General features: G+C 39.6%; 1 protein-coding gene across 4 annotated transcripts in view; it reads left to right on the forward strand.

Moving 5' to 3' along the window:
* The window catches only part of PCDH7 (protocadherin 7), a 1,071,285-nt gene that overhangs the window by 1,026,896 nt on the left and 17,921 nt on the right, over nucleotides 1-26,468 (forward strand). For 2 of the 4 annotated variants that reach the window (XM_068278387.1, XM_068278395.1), the window contains exon 4: nucleotides 23,924-24,055. The exons of the other annotated variants lie outside the window; for them this stretch is intronic. In XM_068278387.1, the coding sequence (XP_068134488.1) occupies nucleotides 23,924-24,055 (132 nt within the window). The remainder of the gene's footprint in view (nucleotides 1-23,923; nucleotides 24,056-26,468) is intronic. 4 annotated transcript variants of the gene reach the window in all.

The raw sequence follows: 26,468 nt of genomic DNA on the forward strand, positions 1-26,468 counted from the left end.
TTAGAGGAAGGTGATTAGAGGTGTTTGTTTGGAGAGTAATTTGTACTCATGGTTCTGTCATAAGTATGTTTCTTGATATGTGTTTGTCATTGTAGCTGTATACTACGTACTAATACTACTAAATATATCAGATATATACTTAAAGGAATACTATCGATTCACATATTTTTTTCACTTGACACAGGTATTGTTTGGGAAGTGCTGCTAAGTACTGGTGTATACATTTTAGTAGCAACTTCTTTGTTTACTGTTAGCAAAATACATTCAAAGTTTACTGACGCCAAAACTGACGGTTGACTGAGCCATGAGGAGAGGGGAAATTCCCCTCACACTTGATCAGTTAACTCTATGTGTAGCTCTGTGTGTGACAGAGAAGAGAGCTCCCAACAGCTGCAGCTCCTGCGTCCTGTGTTTCTGACTGAGGCGTCTGAAGAGAGCAGAGGAAATGTAACTAATTGTCACAGCTTTTCATACTGTTTTTGCTTTCAGAGTTTGATATGTTTGATATTTGCTTTCTGTATTCTGATATGCAACTCTGGCTGTGCATTGAAGCAGACACCCCTTCTGCAATTGATTTGTCCCAATATAGCTAAATCCTACCCTCAATAAATTACAGCTTTTGCCTCTGATATTTAACATGAAAAGTAGGAAAATGTTTACACAGCTACTTAGACATTATTTGCACACTGTCATTTTAGAACAGTTGGGTATCGATAGTATTCCTTTAATAGCCTGAAAAAAAAAATCTCCCCTTAAAGCGGAATGAAACCCAGCATTTCTTCTTTGCTCTAAAAGATTTTTTACAGCATATTATATACCACCACCATTTTTTTTTTACTGGAACAGCATTCAATTAGTTAAACACAGGGCTTATAAGTTCCCTTCAGAGAAAGCTGGACGCATTCGGACTGGAGATAATGTTATCTTGTGTTTACATTCCTCACTTGATACAATTAAAGGGAACCTAAACTGAGAAGGATATGGATTCTTCATCTTAAAATAATACAAGTTGCCTGACTCTCCTGCTGATCCTGTGTCTCTAATACTTTTAGCCACAGCCCCTCAACAAGCATGCAGATCAGGTGCTCTGACTGAAGTCAGACTGAATTAGCTGCATGCTTGTTTCAGGTGTGTGATTCCGCCACTACTTTGGTCAATGAGATCAGCAGGACTGCCAAGCAACTGGTATTGTTTAAAAGGAAACATCCATATCCCTCTCAGTTAAAGTGCCCTTTAAGTAAATGCTACTCTGACACTGCAGACTCTCCTGAACACAGTCAGACCCTCAGAAAGCATTTCTGCTTATATTACAAGATGAAAAAACAGTTATGAATAAAATGCTCTCAGAGCAAAAAAAAACTGTACTTTGGGAACTTGTAATTTCTAAATGAATAATAATACTTATGCACAAAAGCAAATATGATAACCGTATGGCATATAAAAAAGTAGGAAAACATGTTTTTATTGAATATTATGTCAGAGTTTTCTACAGCTTTAAGATAAGTCACTCGCTGCCGCTTTCACATGCTTTGCGATGCTAGAGCTAGAACGCTCTAAGCCATTCACCCTATACTAACAACTACATCCTGACACTGTTGCTCCCCATCCCTCCACACCATTCTTCAGCTGGACCTGCTGAGATTGCTTTTTCTCTCTCGCACCAGTGCTGTTCTCTTATTCTCTTGCTGCTCGCCATCATCACTATCACTGCAGCTTGACAGTGGTGGGCTGAAAAAATGCTTTATGTTAACCCCAATGGAACGTGCCACACCACAATCAATGTAATAGCACCTTAGGAATAATATTGCATTGCGTTGTGTTGCAACGATATTGTCCATTGCGATACGATGGACATAGAGTGTGATTCACAAAGCCGTGCTCGCGTTTTGCGCGTGTTATAAATGCATACGTTTTCGCATTAAAATTTGCGATTGCGTGCGAAAAGTTGCGATGAAGCGCGGAAAATGTTATGCACATTATAACGCGCACAAAATGATAGCGCAACCGTGCTATGAGTTAGCTTAATTTTGCGAAATCAAGCCCCTAGTGTGAAAGGAGACAAAGGGCTCAATTCACTAAAGTGTACTAAGTGTTAGCACGGCAGTAAAAAGCCGCTTCACACGTGCAAACTACTTAGCACCCTAGTTAGCACGTGCAAACTACTTAGCACCCTAGTTTGCACGTGCAAACTACTTAGCACCCTAGTTAGCACGTGCAAACTACTTAGCACCCTAGTTAGCATGTGCAAACTACTTAGCACCCTAGTTAGCACGTGCAAACTACTTAGCACCCAAGTTTGCACATGCAAAGCCTTTACACTCGAGTTAACTCATGCAAAGCATTTACACATGATAACTGAGTTATCACGCTTTAGTGAATCGAGCCCATTGATTTCAAGGCTTTGCACATGCAAACTAGTTGTTTGCACGTTGCTTGCACATGCTAACAAGGGTGCTATGTAGTTTGCACGTGCTAGCTACTTAGCACCCTATTTTGCATGTGCAAAGCTTTTAGGCATGATAACTGAGTTATCACGCTTTTATGAATCAAGCCCAAAGATGAAATCATGAATATGTGTGTGCGTGTATGTCTGTATATGTGTATATTTATATATATATATATATATAATATATATATATATATATATATATATATATATATATATATATATATATATATACACACACACACTAGCTGATGGCCGGGCGTTGCCTGGGTATGTACTGTATTTGGCTAGTGTTTGCTCCGCCCATTTTTTCTAACCCTAACAAACAATTACTAAATGACCTAGTTTGTGAGCTTTGCGGTCTTTGGCATCAATAATTTGCATTGGAATGAAACAAATCTGCTTGGATGTGGTTTCACCCCCTTTTCTGAATTTGAACCCCAGTCACCCAACTGTACCAGGATTGAGGCTTGTGCCATAAACAGTGCAAGAATGGCAGCAATTAAATATTCCCCTTGAAAAGCAATAGGTGAATTTTGATTGGCTTCTGTAGGCTCCACCTACTTTTCTGAATATTAATCGCAGTCACCCACTGACCAACTGTGCAAAGTTTGTGAACCCTCCCATTAACAGTGTAAGAATGGATGCAGTTTACATTTTCCCTGTGAAATTTGTATTTGTCTTCATCACCCTTTTTGGTTATGGGGATAAAAAGTATCCCATATGTTATTCCAGGTAATGTACTACGTGTGTGCCAAATTTCATTCAAATCCATTCAGTTATTGTTGCGTGATTGAGTAACAAACATCCAAACATCCAAACTTTCACATTCATAATATTAGTAACAATAAGATAGATAGATATAATTTGCCAGCGGTATGAATAATTATGAGCAGCATTGTATATCAATATATCCAAGAGCCTTCCCCTATAAGAAGCCCATGGTGGATTATATGCATAAAATCATATGTCGACACATCCCATGGGTAAGTCAGAACTGATTCCCTCTTAGGCACATTAGCATTGTAACACACAGCACATTCCCAGCAAGTGTTAAGCGTATTGTCAGTCATGCTAGAGCAATGATATAATTTCATGCATGTCATAGCAGCCAGACTGTCAGGTGCAGATCCCACACAACATATTAGAATCAGCTTCATTCCAGCTTGACTCGAAAAATCAGCATTCAGCACTTTTCTCCATTACATTGTTCATCAGCCATATTTCCATCCTTCTGGGACTGGGATTACATCTGCAGGTTGCTAATATAAATAAATGCATCCCTCCAAAAATAATTTCTTTATTTTCTCTGCGGAGTTCTCCCCGGAATGTTTTCTTTTTTTTATTTTCAGCTGACCATCGGAGATGAGCGCGGTGAGAAATATAGGGCTGTGCGGTTTTTCATCCACATAGGTATATCACGGGCAGCTAATTGGTTCTTTCTCTTAGCAAGCATCATTTCACATGATTAAATTGAATTTCTTAACATAGCATAAATGGCAAATGCATCCCCCAGATCTGTACTACTTTTCATTCAGCCCTGCACACTTCTTTTTTTTTTTTCCTGACTGCTACTTAAAAAGACAAGAAGTCTCCAGATAGTTTTTTCTCTTCCCTCCCTTTTTCTAATTCACACGCTTATGCACCGGAATCTTGCATTATTTAACAGATAGTTAAAATGTATGCCACAGCAAAGAGGCTTCTTAACTTTTTTTAATCTTTTTGAAGGTATTTTACTGCACATTAACTATGATTCAGTGATCCCTTTGCTCTCAGCTCAGGGTTATATGCATTTCAGTTCAGCCTTTCATGAGGAATGCATTGAAGGCCATTTTACTTTTTGCTGCCATAGTAACCCTGCTGAAGCAGACATAAGTGAAGGGCTGAAATGACCTGCAGTGGGATGCTGCCTGAGGAGGAGATGAGAGTTAGAGACTTGGAGAGCTGAAGCAAAGGAAAGGGATATGTTTATCGGCTTCATGGGAAATCAGCAAGCAGAGGTAGAAAGGAAAGCCAGAACAGGGTTTCAGTTAAGCCAAGTGTCAGACCAGATAATCCCCCAGTGACATGACAAATGGCCACAGGACAGTCACAAGGCCAAGAAGGTAGACCTGACATCCAGCCATAGGTCCAGCATGTGTTCAACAGCATTGTTGTGTGCATCTAGCTATAGGTAGAGATGTGGCAAACATAGAATTTTCCGTTCGTGAACAGCGAACGCAAACTTCTGAAAATGTTCGCGAACAGGCGAATCTGGCAAACCGCCATAGACTTCAATGGGCAATCAAATTTTAAAACCTACAAAGACTGTTTCTGACCACAAAAGTGCTGAAAAACTTGTTTCAAGGGGTCTATCACCTGGACTGTGGAAGGCCAGAGGGGGTTCCATGCCAAAAGTCTCACCAAAAATTACGGAGTTGACGCAGAGTCGGGTTTTAATCCCTAAAGGGCAGAAATCGCATTATGAACAGCTCTGGGTGTCAGTAAGCTGTGGAGTGTCTCACACAGAGAAATGCAATAGTACTATCAGAATACAGTGAGATAATAATAATGCACCGAAGTGGTTCAGTGCCTGCAAATAAGGCAACAGCAATATTGAGAACACAGCTCTGGGTGTCAGTGGGCTGTGGAGTGTCAAAAAAAAAATACACAGGGAACTGATGTGCTAGCCCTCAAAAGGGCAGTTTGGGGTGCTTACACAGCAAGTGAGGAACAAGTCTGACCCTGCTCTCACTAACAGTCAGCAGACAGCAGAGAATTAATTCAATATGCCCACCGCAACTGCTTTTTGATAGGAGGGGTGGGGGGTTAAGGAAGGGGTGCTAGCTGATTGGCTGCCATGTGTCTGCTGACTGTGAGGTAAGGGGTACAAGTTTAGCTCAATGATAATGTATAGGGGGCGTTTCGAACACGCCAAATGTTCGCTGTTCGCCGCAAATGCAAACAGCGGATGTTCGCAGAATACTGCTCGCCGGCGAACAGTTCGAGCCATCTCTAGCTATAGGGCCACTTCCCGATAAGGGGATGCCACCCACAGGACATACAGCATTACAGGCTACCTATAATGTAGGTACCAGGATAAGCAAGCGTACCAAAAAGCATTTAATCACCAAATTAAAATGTCTGGATTCTGGCAAATCTGTTTCCTTACTCCCTGCACAATGTAAGTAGTCAAAAGTCAAAATAACTTTTTATTTTAACTCCAAAATGCTGGCCATGTGACCTTTGGCAAGATTTTTTAAACCAATTTGTATAGCTGTGACATGAGTATCTAGTAAACTGCAGGGTGTTCACTCCTCTGCTTCAGACGTTTCTTACAAAGTTACCTATGTTGAAAAAAACGTGTCCATCAAGTTCAGCTTTTTTGTGCTTCACTGCACCTCAATCCAGGGGAAAGAAAGTCACAAAGGTATAAGCAGAGGTGCATTAGCACAATAGCAACAACAATGCATTTTGCTGGTGTACTCCGCTTCCTCAGATTAATCGGTATATATGCTAGAGAATTAACAGCTAGTGATGGAGAACTACTGATGATTACAAATAGAGAGGCATTGTTATGCTTATAAACTTACTTGAATCCAAGATGTTTTTTTTTTTTTTTTTTGCTTTCATCTTCTGAGAGGAAAGCTGATACTTCCTCTCATTTTTAACAGTTTGTAGTCCTTTTTTGTACACTGGGCTCCTCCACCTACCAATTTTGTAGAAAAAGTATTAGCCTACAGTGGTGCGTTGGGGTGCGTCACAACAGCTGCTTTGTAGCACAGCTTGCTGTACTGCAATGCACCACCTATGTAACGTTCACAGTGCAGCGCGTGCGTTGTGGTATAATGGCACGTGACATCGTAATGCACTTCCTGCTGTACATTACTGCAAAATGTGCACATTAACAGTAACAGTGAACAATACTTTTCATTAAGTCTATGTTGCACTGTAGGGGACGCAACATGCGGTGCCACTTGTCAGATCCATTGTGTTCCTGCTGTTATAGTAAATGCAACACCTACTGTGAACCTAGCCTTATCACTGTCTAAATGCATGTAAATAAATGGTACTAATAATAACTATTATTAATCAATCTTAGGATTTATATGATCTTGAAAGCAAAATATTGCCCTGCAGAATAAATTCACAAAATACCATGGGAGACTCTGAAAGTAGTCTTTAACCACTTTACCCCCGCGCGTACGTATTTCTCCGCCCCTTTTTCCATCCTTTAAAAACCAGGGACGGAGAAACACGTACTTTCCGCGTTCCCGACGCTGCCCGCGCTCCCGCTCGTAAACACGCCGCCCGCCGCTAGTAAAACCGCCGCCGCCCGCTCGCCCAGAGATCAATGAACGGGAAAATCCATTCCCGTTCGTTGATCTAAGCCCCGCAATGATTAGCTGCTCTTCTATGGGCAGCGCGATCATTGTGAGAAAAAACTCACGTGTCCAGCCTCCTTATTCTTCCTCCAAGCTTCCGGAAGGAAGCTTGGAGGTCGCATTAAAACAAAAAGTTACTGTGGCCATCTTGTGGCCAAATAGTAAACTACACCCTACACATTTTTCACATACAAATAAATGACTTTTACACATAAAATTAACTCATTACCTCCCACACTCCCCATTTTTTTTTTTTTTTGTAATTAAAAAAAAAATTAAAAAATTTACAATTAAAAAAAATACATAAATAGTTACCTTAGGGACTGAACTTTTTAAATATTTATGTCAAGAGGGTATAACACTGTTACTTTATAAACTATTGGCTTGTAATTAGGGATGGACGCAAAACTGAAAAAAATGCACCTTTATTTCCAAATAAAATATTGGCGCCAAACATTGTGATAGGGACATAATTTAAATGGTTTTATAACCGGGACAAAAGGGCAAATACGTTTCATGGGTTTTAATTACAGTAGCATGCATTATTTAAAAACTATAATGGCCGAAAACTGAAAAATAATTATTTTTTTCCCCACATTTTTCCTATTTTCCCATTAAAACACATTTAGAAAAAAATAATTCTTGGCATAATGTCCCACCTAAAGAAAGCCTAATTGGTGGCGAAAAAAACAAGATATAGTTCATTTCATTGCGATAAGTAATAATAAAGTTATAGACGAATGAATGGAAGGAGCGCTGAAAGGTGAAAATTGCTCTGGTGCTCAGGGGGTAAAACCCCTCAGTGGTGAAGTGGTTAAAGTGTACCAGATATCTTGCTTTGTAAAGATTTGATACTTACCCGGAGCAGACCCAGACTGGCACAACTGAGCCTATTACCGGTGCTGATCGCAGCTGAACAGGAGACCGCAGGAGGACGACGAGGGACTCACACGTGTTTATGTAGCTGGAGGAAGTCCCGGGTAAGTATCAAATATTTACATAGCAAGATCTCTGGTTCCCTTTAAATATCTGCAGTAATGGAATTACGCAATGATGAAATGAAAGTAGAAACTTGGCCAAGGACAGGCAAAAAAAAAAGTTATGATGGAGACATCACAGCGACAAACACACTAATGAGTAAGTCTGAGCAACATAAGCACAGATTGGCTTCACTGGGTATCTAATAAGCTGGCCAACTTGTTGTAACATTATAACTGATTTTGACAAAGCAGGTAAAAAGGGCACATACGGCAAATAGTTAAAAAGGGCGCCACTTAGAGTACAATATCATCAGCGTTTTTTGGGGTGCTCAGAGTATAATAAGGGTGTACAATATTTTTTTAACGGCAATCGGAAGTCTCAATACAAAAATTATAGGGAAATGCATACTGTATAATGGCAATAGGAAGTCTGAATGTGAAAATCATAGGGCAATCCATTGCTGATTTTACTTTCACTTACAGCATTGCACACACAGATCAGCTGTCTTATCTTTACAGGTCGGAAGCGCAAATAGCAAGATTCATCAGAAAGGAGGCAGTGAGAAGGGAGGTAGCCGAGAGGTTGGGAAGAGCTAAAGATCTGACCCTGCTGTTGTCAAATTATAAGGTAGTTTCAGGAGACTGGGTTGAGAAGAAGAAAGTTTTTACTGGGTAATAAAAAAGCAACAGAAAAAAAACACATACTTGCATCCACTACTAATACTTGTTCTACATGTAACCCAGAGTGTCCTTTAGTAAGGTGCAGATGCCACTTAAACTTGCCAGTCAATCTATTATAATACATTTTAATAAATCATACATAAACAAACCAGAATCGGTATTTACAGTTACAGTTAGTTACCATCAAAGGCATCAGGAATGTTTGGAAAGTATTTATACTCCAGTTGTGTGCAATAGTCATGGATGTAGAGTAACTGGAACTAGGTTTATTTACAGGATTCAGCACCTTTCCCTATTAAACAGTACCTCCCTATGTGTCTCCAGCATGCATTAACAGGAACCAACAACCCACAGCAGTTCAGATCATCTTATAACAATGCAAGTAGCACAGTGCCATCTACAGGCCAATTGTATGAACATCAGAATTTAATTATGGAGTACTCCCGATAAATATATACGTGTGTGTGTGTGTGTGTGTGTGTGTGTGTGTGTGTGTGTGTGTGTGTGTGTGTGTGTGTGTGTGTGTGTGTGTTTGTTAATGGGCATTTGAGATTATCTTGTCTGTGTATGCATGTATTTCCTCCAGGCACTCCGGTTTCCTCCCACATCCCAAAAAACATACATATAAGTTAATTGGCCTCCCCCTAAATTATCCATAGACTATGATACATACACTACACTTTATAAATAATTAAATAAATAAATCAAAATAAATCTTACTCACAGCAGAGGTACTTGACCAATGTAGGCATTAATAAAGGGGTACATTTTACAATGGTGGTGAGAAACACTTTTCTATAAGACAGATGATATTTGTAAAGCGTGCTAGAAACACTCTCATCAGCTTCTGTTCGGGCTCACAGTTATATAGCTCACTGGTTACTGTTATTTTAAATGATCACAATACCGAATGGGTAAATTAGGGGTCACTTTCTGTGTCTTCTAACCTGAGGTTCAGTGAAAAGTTATTCAGGCAGCAATAAATGAAAAAGTCACTCAGGCGGCACAGATCTGCAAGATCGTTTGGCATATCCAGGTTATCTCTGTGATATTGTTTGGATGCGGCACATAATAGAGCTCGTCCTTTGTGCATAGTGACGGAATTTGCTGCAGTGTAATATGACCGTAAAGAATACCTGACAGAGGATAATAAAAGACTTTCTCCCTCTCAGTGCCATGTTTACTTGACAATCTGTAAGAAATAAAGCCAGTGTAATTGTTACAGCAGATTTTTCCCCACAGACGACGGCTCAGCTGAAATTCTCTGTACAGTTTAAATTAACTGAATTTGTCATGGATTAGTGAATGTGCAAATCAGCAGTCTAGAAAATCATGTAGCTGCTTGGGAACTTAGAAACAGCAGACAGAGATCCAGAAGTTGAGTCAGGGTTATTTAGACTAGGGAAGAGCTCTGATCGCCGGGATTTTCTATGCAATGGATGGAACACACTCTAGTGGAACAGAAGAGGAACAACAAACAAGAGCTGATTAAACGGAGAGTAGAAGAAGCCACAGCCAATGCAATTTTATTCAGCTGCCAAAATCCATCTGCAAAGAGACAAAACATATTCTCTGGTGTGCGTATGATGTAGTTTAACACACACATATCTGAACGGATCACCATCTAGGAGATTGAAGAATAAGGAGGTCCATAGACATGGCAAGAGAGACTTTTGTGCTGCAACGTTCCATGTTTATTAGCAGAGTCAGAATAACAGATCTCTAGGGAGAAATTATTTGGAAGGGATGGAAAGATTTGTGTAATTGTCTTTGCCGCCCCCCCCCCCCACCCCAAGTTAAGACATGACCGTCTGTTGCATTGGATCCATCATCTCATAGCTGGCCTCCATCATCCCTCTTTCCTGTAAAGCTGTAAACATGAATGCATGAGAAAATCAAGCCAGGAACTGAGTGAAAAATGAGTGACATATCATATGGATGTATCATGCTATGCATTGATTTCTGCTGCTAGCATCGAAACCTATGAAAATGACATTAAAGTTGACACAGATGAAGTCCACTTCACTCCTACTGCACCTGTCTAGGACTCTCCTAAAGATACCAACCATGCTCCTCTTCATTCATGTGTTCGAGTATAGCCACACCTGCACACAGTGGAGTAACTACAATTAATGTGGCCACGCAACAAAATAGCGAAACAGCGAAAGATAATTCAAACTTTTTTCCACTATCGAAGAGAGTGAGAGAGGGAGAGAGAGAGAGAGGTTTTGGAAGCAATTTAAGCCATTTTCAGGCCACTTCCATTTTTCTATCCGCATATCCGAATCCAACCGGATATCCAGGATATTGGGTTCGGATATCCGATTTTACGCGGATACCAAAAAGTTCGGATTCGAATATCCGATTCGGATCCGGATATCTGGGTATCCGGATCCGAATTCAATTCAGATTTTGAAAAGGGGTATCTGAGCAGCACTGTTAAGGGGAATCTGAGCCTGATTTATTGAAATTTTTCAAGAGGGGATAACAATGGAGAACCTAAGTAGTCCAAAAAACCTGCTGTTTTTTTCTTTTTTTGAACATTGTCTGTTTTTAGCTACCAAAATGCTTGTAATCTTTTTGTAATTCACAGCATACCATTATGAGGGTTTTCTAAAAGGTTAGTGGGGAAAAAAGTTAATGTGGGTCTAGTCCAGTGCATACACTCACATTGTTTTTTTCATTATTATTATTTTTGTTAAATGAAAATAGATCTACTAACATTTTTATATCACATTTCTGCTATTCTACTCAATGGGCTTGATTCACAAAGCGGCGCTAAGTGTGAATAGCCTTTTAGTGCCCCATGAGTAGCTCTGCGCGCACTAACGGCCACGCAGAGCTACTTCGCGCACAGCTCAGCTCAGTGCGCGCGCAACGCAGCTGGCCAGTATTAGTGCACGATAACGTCGCACCCGCTGCCCCTTAAACGTTGCACCCAGTGCGACGAAAACGACGCATTGCGTGCCCCCGAATTGGCGCATCAATGCGCCGCTTGGGGGGGGGGTCACCCGATGCACCGTTTTCGTTTAAGGGGCAGCGGGTGAGACATTATCGTCACACCGTGCACTATTACCGACCGCACGATGTGGGTGGTCTTGTGGGCGCAAACCACCTAACGCTGTAGTTTGTGCTCACTACCTGTTAAGGCCTCCTAACCGGCTTAGCGCCGGTTAGTAAATCGAGGCCAATGTGTTTGAGGGCTGCAGCCATATTGCGCATGCTCAATAGGCCACCCAGGAGCAACAGGGGGTTTTGTCCAAAGCCTCCTTAAAGGCATGGCCAGATTTCTGGAAGGCCACAAAGGCTTGGACCTTGGGCAGCTGCTGGCCGGGGTGGTGTCTGGACATTAAAAAGGGATTTCTGAATATGAAAGAAAAGCCTTCAAATGATAAAGGAAAGCAGCAAATGGGGAGCAACATATGGAAGAGGAGAGATGATGCACAGTGGAGCTGTACATGAATGAAAGGGACTGCATTACATGGATGTTACACATGGAAGAGGTTGTTTCACATGGAATTCCTGTTATCAATGGCTACTTTATCATTGCTATGTCTATAATGTTACAGGCAGCCTGATAGCCACACTGTAGAGCTCCAAATAGCATTCATCACTCCATGCACCAGTTTTATTACAACTTGCTTTAAATGCCCTGATCACCAGAATGCTGTAGATCGCCACTTTAGGGAATAGCAGTATGTGGTTACCATGAAATGCAGACGGGCACATACTGCCACTTTTTTCTATTGATAAGTAAAGGTCACAAATGGTCAGAGAACAGATAGTTTTTTAGGCTTGCATTACAGTGTAGCTAGTCTCCCATGGGTTTTGCCAAATAAACCATAGAGTATTCTGGTTTGTAAAATTAGTATTAAGGTGGCCACTCATGATACAATAAAATGATCCGATTTTACGCAATTCGATAAATATTATCGGATCTCCTAAAAATCGAAAGCTTTTTTTTTTCATTAGACTGAAAAATCCAATTAGATTTCCAGTTTTTTCAATTTTTATCGATCCGGAATGCGGGTAATTTTTCTTCAATTCTTCTAAAGATTGTATAGAGTGTGTTAGATTGTCAATTTATTAATATACACACCCTAGTAATTTTCTTAGAGTTTCCAATCATTTTTATCATAATTGGGGAAAAATTGAACACAGGTGTGTGGTACATTGGTCATATTTTTAAAATGTTACAATCAGTCAGAAAAATTGATTGCAATTCTTAAATTGAACAGATATTTAAAAAATTGTATTGTGTGTGGCCACTTTTAAGTGTAGATGTGTCCAAACATTGAGGCAGTGCTGGGATATTTTACTAAGCATAAATTTCCAACCAGGAATACCTTGGGAATCCTCCATGTGGACATGGACTAGTCCAAAACTTGTCAGATCCATCATTTTTTTGCTGCTTTACTGTGAGAAACAGGAAGTAAGGAGAAAAATAATTTACAATGTGTTTTTACACATTACAGATACACCAAGCTTTGCTTTTTTAGTAGGAGGGCTTTTTGGTTCCTTTTATCCCCCTATACATTCCTAGTGGTTTGGGTCTCCCTGAGCTGCTTGGTTACTCTGTTGTACTCGTCCAAGCCCTATTTCATACAGCCTTATCAATCCCTGCCATGTACTGATGAGGACCAAAAGTCCGAAACAGGCTGTCTAAATGTGGGTTTGATATGGCTGTGTAAAACTTAAAGATATAGGCTTGCTATACACCAGCGGTTCTGGATGCTTGCTTGGCTTAACAAGGGCGAAAAGGGATAATTTGCATATTTAGTAGTAGTGCATTGTGGGTAACCAGAAATGTTCATTTATAACTGAATTATTGCAAATGTCCTTCTGTTTAAGAAGGCAATTACACCAAGCTGTGTTTTAATCTGGGAGAAATGTATTTCTTGCACACATGTATTTTTAACTTCACAATTCTTCCCAGTAGTGGTCCTTTAAGGTTTAGGTTTTTGACTTTTTTTATCATATGACATTATAAAAAAAATGCTCCAAAATAGGCTACATTGATTGCATCCATCCAGTCAAGGTAGAAAAGAGGAAGTGTAAGTTTAATGTTGGATTTCTTTGCTTTTTTTTTTTTTTTTAATAACGTCCCTGGCTATTGTACAGGTCCCCTGCCTCTTACAGTCAGCAGTGTGGCAATTGCAGCTCTTATCTACTTTTTTAATGAATGATGAATTTCTTTGTCAATGGGTGGTCCATGTCTTTACATCTCCCCCAGCAATTTATTTTCCCCAGATGTCCTTTAGCAAATATCGCTGTTAATACTCCAGCATGGCTCGGAATTTATTTTTAATTGTGTGACAAGCGCCTATGATAGATAAGGAATATTACCTGTCTGCTGTGCACTGTGTATTACTGCATATTGCTACCGCCTCATCATTTTTATAGTGATTATCCCCGAAATGATGTTGACTGAGGAGTGCTGATTAATTATTTTCCCAAGATTTAGAGCGAAGACATTCTAATTGCGCAATGTATTGTTTCAGAGAAGGATTTTCCAGATTCATTCAACAGAGACATATTTTACAGGGGAGGAAAAAAAATGTAAACGAACAATTTGACATTGTGACAGATTAATACTTAATCATTAGAACAGCAGAACAATTAGACTGCTTAAATTTGTTCTACATGCTAATGTCTATATCACTTCAGGAATCCATATTAAAATGCTCTCCTCTGGAAGGTCTGTCACCGCTTTGACTGATCTAACTAAATCAGTGACTAACCAAGGATTTAACTGGATTACCACTAGGCTGGCAACAATTACACTTAATTCCAGGAAATTAAAATCTGGGGAATTACTTTGTGGCTAGAAAGGTCACTGGTTTCAAACAATATTGAGCAGTAGTGAATGTTTTCTTCTAAACTCTAAGAAAAATTGAGTTAGATGTCCAGGTATTCACAGTAAAAATGGGGGGGGGGGGGGGGGGAGGTATTTTTTATTAACTTCAATACAAAAATAGATTAAAAATATAATTTTCATGAGATTAAAATACCATATTACACAGGTAAAATATCAACTAGGCTTCTTTCAAACTGAACTGCATGTTTCCTGAGCCTTTCAGTGTCTTGTGTGCCACCAATGAGTGCCATTTTGGTACAATTAAAATGTATCTGGTTAGCAGTATTTGCAACACCACGCGGGTCAGTGCTTGACACGTGGTGGTGTTACATGGCGGCAGGGAACCGCAACATGTCTTGTCTAGACATGGCTGTGGTTGCGCTGAGATGTGACTCCATAGGATGGAGCCTGTCCAGCATCGGTACCGATCGCTAACAAGTGCCCGGCTGGTGCAGGAGAGCAGATGGCAGGTAGTGATGGTGAATTCACAGCCTGTCAGCTGCTCATCTGAAAGAGGCCGAATATTTGCTAGAACTCAGTGCAAGGATCAAACAATTCTCTTAATCTTGGTTTATTAAATGCTTCTCTGAGATCAGGTTACACAGACTTCAGTTCAGGCTGTGTGCAGCAGGAGCAAAATGTATTGATGTATAGGAAAAACAGAAGCGCCCAAAAAATAAAAATTGCAAAAAGTTTAAAACAAGAGGTCAAGGTGGACTTACCTCCTTGTGTTCTCCAATCAAGGTAGGGCCCTTGTGCACGGCAGGCTACCCTAACAATTACCAGGACTTCTGCATTGTTTCATTACTAATTGGCTACTTTTTCTTTTTCAAAGCATAGTGTATTGGTTAAAGACATTACATTTGACATAGTCGTAGGAGATGAGGGTTCAAATCCGGGCTTAAACCAGTAGCTATTCAGTACAGAGTTCTTGGAGAAGACTTTCAAACACTCCAGGGTAGTCTATGAAGTGTGCAGTTCTAAAATATTTCCTTCTAAACAATACCAGTTGCCTGGCATCCTGTGGTGTTTCATACACCAGTAGTGTCTGAACCACACACCTGAAACAAGCATGCAGCAAATCCAGACAGGCTTCAGTCAAACTTCTGATCTGCATGCTTGTTTGGCCCCATGATTAAAAGTATTATAGGCAGAGCGTTAGCAGGACAGCTGGGCAATTTCAATTGTTTAAAGTGGACCTGAACTCTTGCACAGGACATAAGGAAAACATAGAGAAATGCACCGGGTGTGTATTTAGAGTGTTTAGCCTGTCTAATCCCCCTTTATCTGTAACTATCACAAGTTGTAATTTGATCCGTGCGCTGTGTCAGCTGGTTGCCAAGGCTGAGAGCTTATTTGTAAACACAGGATGTTAACAATATATCTGCTTCCAGGAAAGCAGAAATTAGACACACTGCAGATGTTTTGCAGAATTTGTATCAGCTGCAACAAAGAAATGTTTTCATTTTATGTTAAAGGTTATTATGCTGTTGCTTATCTTTAAGAAAAGAGAGGAAGTTCTGAGTTCAGGTCCGCTTTAAAATAAAATAAATATGGCAACCTCCATATTCCTCTAACTTCAGGTGCCCTTTAAGTTAAAGGTGTATTTAAAAATAAAGTTTTATGCCAAAATAACAAAGAAAAAAATGTCAAATATCAGTTTGTAAACTCATAAGTGTTAAAAAAGACGCTTTAAATAAAATAGTTCAAAAGTCACTGTTTTCCATTTCTATCAGAAAATGTCACATCCAAGGGAACAGCATGTGCTTAGTGTTCTTAGTGTACTGTGTATTCAGGCAAAGGCCTATAATTTCTGTGCACCTTCCACCCAGGAGGGAGGCTTAAAATCATTGATTGACTATATAAATGTGAGTCCCCTCAGCAAGAAGCAGCTGCATGGTGCCTCCAGGTCAATGACATCACGCACTGTGAATATGAACTTCACTAACCCATACGCAGCATGCGGCTGGCTGTAACTGAATTTGGATGCATTTGTACACCCACTATAGTTAGGATGCAACACGTCTTCTTAAAAGGGAAGCTGCAGTCACACAAAAAGCCTTTAATTCTATCTTGTTAGAGGACAGAAGGCATTATTAGGTGTCATTACATACCTATTGATTAACGGCTTTGCAGCTCAAAACTGCAGAGCGCTCCTGGAGTGTCCTGAGATGCCAGTGTAATAATGACTTCCTTAAAGTGCACTTAAACTCATTTAAATTGATACTGCATACTGTATATTTGTCTTTTTCCTGGTTCAGTATCAGTAACAGTGCACAGGAGCCATAATGTACAGATCCTGTCCAAAGAATGCATTTTGGTTATGGATCTAATGCAGAGTGGAGGAAGTAGTGATTACTAGAAAATATGTGAAGTATTAATATTTCTGGGGGCTGCAATTTGGTATTAGTGCCACCCTGAATAATATTTACAACAGTTTATCTCATGGCAAGTTGCGTGTTACCACTGTTACCACTGGCATAACAATCATCCCTGCCTCCACCTCAGTGGTGGGCGGAGCTGAGTGGCACCCGGGAGGCAGCCCTTTATGCAGAGCAGAAGCGTATACGTTACCTGCTCCTGGCACCCGCATCACCGCCACTCACTTCCTGATTAGTTTTCAAGTGCCGTGCACTGCGTGCAGCAAGCCAATCACCATACGGGGACTGAATCCACATGATGATTGGTTGGCTGCACACTCTGCAAGGCACTTGAAAACTTACCAGGAAGTGAGCAAAGGAGACGCATGCATTGCAGCAGGTAATGTATACACTTCTGCTGCTAATAATGCTCTGCAATACAATCTTTTGGACTGGGCCCCCTAGCTCCCCAGCCTGCTGCCTGTGAAAGAGGGGCGGGGGGCCCACAGATCTCTGCAGGGGGCCCAGTCCAGCATTTTTATGCCCCTGCATGCTACTAAGCTGAAAGATGTGTGCATTGTCCCAAAGTGGGGACTCAGACACAGCAACACAGTAACTTGTCAGCTCACAGCCATGAGACTTGCACAGGGTTCTCATAGCCATAAGAAGGACCAGAGGATAGGTATTCACATATAAGCATAATAGGGGAGCATTCCAATCATCTTTGTTATCAAACTTCTATCAAATTAGCAACAATGATGAAAACCTTCAGGGATGCTACTCCAAGATGTGTGATTTTATCTTGAAGGGCATTTGAAAGTCCCAAAAGTAATTAATGCTTTAAGGCAGCCTTGTTCCGCAGGCCCCATCTACATAGGAAAATAATAGCAGTTGCACACATTCAGTGGTCTAAAATGTCACATTTAATGATTGAATATAAAAATCACAGTAGCAAACACAGCATTCCCAATTCAGAGGAGACAGAAACAAAGTGCTGCTTTGTACTACTCACTGTAGCCTTCCATCAGGACAATGGCCCCCCATTGTAAGCTCCCCAAACCCTTTACACCCACAATTATATTGATTAACTCCACCTTCAACACAGGATCCACAGGCCCCAGCATCAGCCTGAACATGCAGTACACTTCCTGAAACCAAACAGTGTGGCGAGTGGGAGTAGCCTAAAAACAAATTAAAGTTGTAGCTTACTGCAATAACGGGGGACAAGACTGTATAGGCTGTATGAGGCTGAAAAGTGAAACAGCTCCAACTGAGTTAACTAAGTAAATGTCCCCTAGAGGAGGAACAATTTATATTGAGGTAGTTCTGCCAATACAATGGCAAACATATTGTTGACTCGTTCCACAGGGTTTCTGTGGCATAGCAACATGGTTCAGCTATTTATTTTCCAACTGTTCATAGTTTCTAACACAGTCAGCAGAGGGAACTCTCAGCCATGACTAATAGTATCTGCCATCCAAGAAGTCAATGAACCCACTTCAATTGGAAGGTGGTAGATCTCCATGAAGGTGTGGGCAATGGGGTCTCTGAAGCAAGAAAACAATTACTTTCACTTACAGAGAGGATGAGGAATGGATGTGACAGTAACTTAAGAATATTAGGTAGCTATGTTGGAAGGCTCAAATATTCCTTCAATCTATTCCACCAATCTGCATTAAATCACTCCGGAAACAGGTTATGGGGCTCTAAAGCCATTAACCTCCTTAGCGGTAACCCCGAGTCAAGCTCATGTTGGAAATCCGAAGCTCAGAGTGGTAATCCCATGCCTGAGTGAGTTATATACAGGGACTGTAGATCTTTCTGGGGTATTTTTTCTTGTTTTTAGGGTCTAAAAGTTTTTGAAAAAATTGCACGGGTTTTAGACCCTTAATCTGGAAATAATCATAACGCCAGGGAGATTAAAGGTTTAGTTGCAGCTAATGCTACAGGAGTCTACGGAGCTACAGAACAGAGAGCTGCAACAGTCCTCAGTTATTTCTGGAGACTGTCTCTATAGATCAGGAGTTAGTTGTAACAGTGACATTATAAGTAGGACAGGATGTTAGAGGAGCTTCTCCTAGGTAGACGAAGACAGAAATAAAAACTTGTCCGATGTTCTACACACTTTACATTTTCATTGTAGTCGATAAATTGATGATTGGTCATGGTCATCTCTCATTAGAATCTAGTGTTGGTACGGGTTTCCGCTATGTTGGATCACCAGCGACTGACTACTATTGTGCTGTAGTTACCACAATTGGACAATTCCTGCTTAAACTCCCTCCCCGTCTTCTCTATAGAATAGGCAACATGGCAGATAACCGAGAAGCATATCATTACAGAAATTACTCCTCAAATGTCACCTGCTACAATCAGTAATAACTGTGTTAAGCAAAAATAACTGAACATGTATGTGTAGCTCTATAGAAATAGACCAAGCCAAGTTTTTGTAGGGTATATTCATTTTAAACACTTACAATAGTGTTACTACTTTGACCTCTTTGTGTAAGCTACTCTCTTTATTTGACCTAAATTCTGTTTTTAATACATACATTACACCCATACTAAAAGACACATTTAAAGCAGCTGTACATGTTAATATAGTGTTATAAAAAAAACAAAAAATTGCTTTCCTAAAACAGAAAGAATTTGCGATAATTCAGGTTGGAGTGAGCTCGAGATGTCTCCCAGAGCACCACTGCTGAATATATGCAAATTAACCATTGTACCCTTAGAAGCTAAACACACCTCCAGAACCGCTGGAATGCAATGGTGTGTCAGCTTGTTAAATTGTACAGAGCCATAATAATCCAACATGCATACAGACTGTTTCGGATTGTTTGATCCTCATCAGTGCATGGCATGGATTAATTTGGCTCTATGGAGTAGGGCTTAATCCATGCCATGCACTGATGAGGATCAAACAATCCGAAACAGTCTGTATGCATGTTGGATTATTATGGCTCTGTACAATTTAACAAGCTGACACATCATTGCATTCCAGCGGTTCTGGAGGTGTGTTTAGCTTCTAAGGGTACAATGGTTAATTTGCATATATTCAGCAGTGGTGCTCTGGGAGACATCTCGAGCTCACTCCAACCTGAATTATCGCAAATTCTTTCTGTTTTAGGAAAGCAATTTTTTGTTTTTCTTAACATCTTAGTAAGGGGGCTTTTAGGACCATTGTAGTCCCTTACACACTCCAATGAGTTCTGGGTCACCATGAGCTTGCTGGTTAGTCTATAGTGTTATAACACTGTAATTTACCCACAAAAGCAGTGAAAAGAGATGTGGACTTGCCCTATTAATGGGTTCCTAATCAATGCAGAAGGTGTTGGAATGTAAAATTCTTCAGAATTTGATTTCCTCTGGATAGGAAGATCTCCGCTGGCCTTCTGCCTTTTTAATTACAATATAATGAACTTTCTGGCACTGGTGTAAGAGGTACCTAATTCACTACCATTAATGATTTACTGTAGGTTTCTGTGCCTGCTGTCTGTGAATCTGAAAGAATTTAATTATTTCTCTTTCGTGAAAAAAAGATTGAATATAGAGAGGGGTATTGTAAAGAAGGGAACTCTGAAACCTGTTAGAAAAGAACATGTTTTGGAAAGTAATGCAATCGTTGGAGATTAATTTGAATTACAGATGAAAAGAACTATGCAGCACAAAATATCCAGCCGTAATTTTATGTGTCATAATGCTTGAAAAGTTGTTTGTACATTTGCAACAGGAACATTTTTCTTAAAGAAGATCTTTAATCAAGTATTGAACCTCATTCAGTAGCTGATACTCCCTTTTCCATGAGAAATCATTCTTTTCTCGGGGTGGGGACGGGTCTGTGTGGCATATATTGTGGTAAAACCCCTCCCACAGTGTGATGTCTTGACCATGGTGCTAACAGTTTGCTGTCTGGAAAACTTGTTGCATTGTGGGAAATAATGTTTTTTTTTTCAACTCTAAAGCGATATCTGCCTCTGTGCAGAGAACTCTCAGTAACAAACACTCTTGTACAGATCACCTGGCAGAGCTAAAGATGTCACTATCACTAATACATTTCAGAATGTAAGTCAGGAAGAGGAAAGATTTTACATTTGGAAAACACTGATTATATAATCAATAAATTAATATTGGAAAAAAAAGCTATTTTATCAATTATGTTATTTTCATTACAGTTTAATGAAAACCTGAAGTGAAAATAAACTTATTTAATAAATATTGTATTTGTAGAACTAATTCTAGATGGAATTTTCCTGGAGTCCCTGTTTTTTTTTTTTAATTTTAAGGTTTGAAAAACTAGGCCTGATGTACGTTGCATGGAGCTGTCTTGGCATAAAGCCTTTTTGGAAATGGATCCATTGCTATACACAAAAGATCAGTGGCAGGAAACTTACATTTGTGGCTGATTTTTTTCCTCCCTGCAATAACCTCCCTCTGAAAAGAAAACCTTACTCCCTCATCTGTTTAATGCCACTAGATCTTTAATTCCCGCTCTCTGGAAATGACAGAAATAACAGATCCTGCATCCCCTAGGAGGGATATTTCCCCTCATTTTCTCTCCTGTCTTGCCCTGCCCTAGGCTCTCAATGCAACTACATGTTGTGTATCTTTACCCTTTTCTGACTGATTTAACCAGTCAGGATACAGACAGAACAATAACAAAACTCGCAAAAGGTTCAAACTCTTTACTGTAGAATTCAAAGTAATTTTCCCCCCGAGGGTCAGCAGTTTCCATTTTTTTTCTGTAAAAAAAGAAAGCCACGTGTCAGACAGGGGGAAGAAAACAAAACAAAACAAAAACAAAACAGGAACTAGGTAAAAAAAATCCTTAACCTGTCCACTTAGGTAAAGAAGAGCTGAATAGCTTATTAATTCTTATACATAAAATATGGGCGGATCTGCAAATATACCTGATCCATAATGTATAGCAAATTACAATGTTGCAATAACTATTAATCATTCTCTTTGATGGAACGACAAACAGATAGTAGTAGTAGCAGTAGCAGCAGTAGCAGCCGCAGCAGCAGTAGTAGTAGTACTTATTTATATAGCACAAGCAATGAGCCTAAGAAGCAGGAGTTGTGTACCAATGTTGAATATTATAAAAGGCAGAATAGTCGAATATCACGATGGAAAAAATATATACATGTTATCCATATTACATTTCCAGAAGCAAACAGAGCAGAAGAGGACATAAATATGTTGCTAAGACAGCTGGGGAATCAAAGTTATTAATGTTACCATACCAGGAGTAGAGAGACTGTATATATATGCTATATACAGTATATTCGGGTATTTGGATGTCATCATTGTATAGGTGTTTCTGAAAGTCAAAAGAGCTAACTAACACAAAATGTGTAGATTCTAAAGAGAAGGGGAACGAGAACAGAACCTTGTGGTACTCCTACAGAGAGGGAGCATAAAGAGGAATCTGTACTAGGTTGTGAGACAATGAAAGTCCTGTCAATGAGATAGAGAGAAGGTGAGAACGGGGTCCTGTATGCCTACAGAGAAAAAATGTCTAGAGAAAAGAGAGGATGATGCACTGTGTCAAAAGTAGAAGAGAGATCTTGCAGTGATAAATAAGTATTTGGTCACTTTGAAAATATACATTTCTGTGGATTGATTTAGGCAGAAGCCAGATTACAGGTGATCAAACAAGGAATTATTGTCAAGGTGGTGCACAAGATGTGATTGAACATGTTCCTAAAATAGTTGGAACGATAAAGGAAGAGAGACAGATCTGTTGTTGAAGATGGCAAGTTAATCTAGTTTCTAGAGGAATGTTACAACGAGGGCTTCTTTGTATATGGATGGGAAAATATCTACTGAGAGGTTGAGGTCAAAGGTTATAATTATATATCTAGAAACCCTAAAGCTTCCTGTATACTTTAACAAGCTACTCTGTACATGCTCATCCATAGCTTTTTTGTGTATTGTATCTCCTGGAAGATATGTTAGCTGGAAATGGAAATTTTCAGAAAAAAAATAATATGTTTCTGGTGGATGAGATGTATATATGCTGTTTGCACAGCATGTTATTGTATTCAGTAAGCAGCTTTGCGTTATATCCCAGGGCAATAAAAATAACGACTTGTGTTTGTGTACATCAATAGGGAGGTAAAAAAAAGATATGGAATAAATCTTGAATCTGGGTTATATTTAGCGAACATTGGAGGATTGCTTGGATAAGCTAACAAATGTAGGTCAAGATGGAAATTCCACTCATGGATTTTAAACTACAGTATGTTAAATCTTATAGGTTTAAAGTGAACCCATTACCAATACATATACAAGATATACTGTATTTTGTGGGCTGGCTTGGTATTTGATCTTTTAACTTATTAGCACTAGCAGTTATTTCATTTATTGTGTGGTGGAGTTTTGTGAGTTTTGTACCCCAGGAAAGCCACAGGTTCCTAGTGAATGATAGCTGGCACCCCTTCAATAAAATGTTCTGCTCCTTCTAAGTCCTTGAATTGCTGTTTACATACCACCTCTATACTGGTCCTCAGATGCTTACATGCTGCTTCTCAAATTCTGGGTGGCGTTAATTACTATTCCTAGCAACTCGGAGGGAGAAGTAATTTGGGGCTCGGCTATCGGCTCGGCTAAATTACACTGCTGTGCATCCATAAACAAAATATCATTATGTCTATGGCAGCACCCAGGTGAGGCATAGCATGGGGAAGAGCATGTGCCAAAATAACCTGCTTCACCACAGTTCCCTCCCACAGGGAAGAACAGGAGGGAGATTAAGTGCCATCTAGACTCATCCTCTCCCAAAACCCCTATGGCACTTCCAAAAAGTTTTTTTTAACAACATCTGATGATAGGCAAAAAGGTTGCAAAGAGAGGTGTGTTTGCATTATACCCTTACCCTAGAGTCGCTGTAGGAGTTTAGACTGCAATGATGACCTGGGGACCCTTTTTGAGAAGACATAAGGATTACTGCTCTAGTGTGACATTATCGCTGGAGTCTTTAAGGGATAAAGTAAGTATCTGGGTCGTAGTGCATTAAGGAATTATTACATACAGGTTGACATGCTTTAACTGCGCGTACTTTGCTTCTCTTAACCCCATATTTATTGAATATATACATTGTAATTGTGTATTATATTACTCTCTGATCTGTTCACACCACTAGGTTCATTTTAAAATCCATACCTTTCACTCATCCACCTCTCACCTCCAGTCACCAGTCAGTGACCAAGCCTCTATTTTTGACTTTCTAGGCTGTGACACTAGACCCCAGCTGCCACCCATGGGTTTAAGAGATCATGAGAGCCAGGCCACCTGTAGTGAAACATTTCAAGGAAGACGCTTCACTCAACGATGGGCAAATACCCTTCCAATCTGCCCCAGAGGTGGGAAATGCAGTGTTTTCAACAGAAAAATAAATATAATTGTCTATAAAAAACCATGGGATGCTGAAGGTTTTACAGGCAGCAGCACCTCATCTGAACTACCACACATTGGACTTGATTCACTAAGACAAATAGCACACCTTATCAAAGTTAGCACACCTTATCAAAGTTAGCACGCCTTATCAAAGTTAACTTGCCTTATCAGAGTAGCATAGCGAGCGCTACGAACTTATGCATGCTAATTGGCAATGATGAGAGCTCCACTCGTCTTGCCCTGAGCCCCCGCAGGTTCGTAGCACTCGCTATGCTGCTCTGACTCTATGCTACGCGTGTTAACTTTGATAAGGCGTGCTAACTTTGATAAGGCATGCTATTTGTCTTAGTGAATAAAGCCCATAGAATTTTCTGTTTGGTTTGCACAATGGGCCGTATAATGGTGCGTATCAGAGGATTAAACATAGCACTTACATTTGTTTGTTTATGTTTCTAGATAATAATAACAATTATTATTATTAATAGTAGTAGTAGTAGTAGTAGTAGTAGTAGTAGTAGTAGTAGTAGTAGTAGTAGTAGTAGTAGTAGTAGTAGTAGTAGTAGTAGTAGTAGTAGTAGTAGTAGTAGTAGTAGTAGTAGTAGTAGTAGTAGTAGTATTACTACTACTAAGTACTAACAGATTGCATTTACAAGTCATGTTCATCAGAACTGTAGAGTAGTGGACCATATTAGCCATCAGTTCCAGCAGGAAGTTTTGGATCAGGATAGTACTATTTATTGGCTAACTTTAAAGTAAAAGAGTACCCTCTTGCCCTGAGCCCCCGCAGGTTCGTAGCACTCGCTATGCTGCTCTGACTCTATGCTACGCGTGTTAACTTTGATAAGGCGTGCTAACTTTGATAAGGCATGCTATTTGTCTTAGTGAATAAAGCCCATAGAATTTTCTGTTTGGTTTGCACAATGGGCCGTATAATGGTGCGTATCAGAGGATTAAACATAGCACTTACATTTGTTTGTTTATGTTTCTAGATAATAATAACAATTATTATTATTAATAGTAGTAGTAGTAGTAGTAGTAGTTGTAGTAGTAGTAGTAGTAGTAGTAGTAGTAGTAGTAGTAGTAGTAGTAGTAGTCGTAGTAGTAGTAGTAGTAGTATTACTACTACTAAGTACTAACAGATTGCATTTACAAGTCATGTTCATCAGAACTGTAGAGTAGTGGACCATATTAGCCATCAGTTCCAGCAGGAAGTTTTGGATCAGGATAGTACTATTTATTGGCTAACTTTAAAGTAAAAGAGTACGCTTTCAGCTAATAAGTCTTCTTTAGACTCTCTATATATACATTTGGCACATCAGAAAGAGGCACAAAGATTTTTTATTTTTTTTGCAAATCTACAGATGCTTACAATCTAATGTCCTCCATAGTTTAAGAAAGCCATTAAACCCCAAAGGATTTTTTTAAGCTGTGGACAGAAACTGAATGCCCAGGAGAAGCGTACATACACTTGGGGTAAAAGAAACAAAGTCCTTTATAATAGTGTACCCAACATAATTCCAATCAGGAACTTTAACAAACACTGAAAGTTGACAGTGCTAACCAATTATTCACAGAGCTGCCTGGTGGCTAAGTGGTTGGTAGATGATGATCAAATGCATTATCTATTATAGGTATTAAAAATACATAAAGAGGCATCCCAAGACATATAGTAAAAGTCAATATACATTATTCCACATTTTACATTATTTATCCTGGTTTCAGAAATTCCTACATGTACTGTATATGTTGCTGTATGTTGGTATGTAACCTGACCCTCCCAGTGATGTTTAGCCTAGGTTATTTAGTTATGCAGTCGACTGCCCCAGACCAGTCTGGGAGACCAAGGCCCATATGCAATTTACTTTTTCTCTTGAGTTTTCTTCTAGGCGATCATTTTTCATCTTCGATATAAAGTAACTTTTTAGCACCTTGCAATGGAAAAAGTACCAAAAAAGTAGGTGAAAAAGTACTCTCAAAATTATTTTGAGTATTTATTTGCTTGATGGTGTTTTGAAAGGCATTTTATTAACAAGTTGTGAAAATACCACCAACGAGAAACTTTGGGTGAAAAAGTGAATTGCATATGGGCCCAGGTGTTGTTTCTGCTCCCTTTGAAACACACAACAAACAAACATTCTGCAGTAAAAATGTTACCAGCTGTGATAAAATCAGGAAGATGAAAGATTTTACAATCGGCAAATAGTGGCTATATAGATAATAAATTAATATTGTAAAATATAAACAATTTTAATTATGAAGTTATATTCAGAATAGTTCCTCTTTAATGCTTTAAAAATGTAACTCCTCAGATTACATGTTATAAGTAATTGCCAGGTAAAAAGCAAGCTAGCTTGACAAGTACTAATGATGTTTTGGGAT

This window comes from Hyperolius riggenbachi, chromosome 1 (genome assembly GCF_040937935.1).
Source record: "Hyperolius riggenbachi isolate aHypRig1 chromosome 1, aHypRig1.pri, whole genome shotgun sequence".
In the NCBI taxonomy this organism is placed as follows: domain Eukaryota; kingdom Metazoa; phylum Chordata; class Amphibia; order Anura; family Hyperoliidae; genus Hyperolius; species Hyperolius riggenbachi.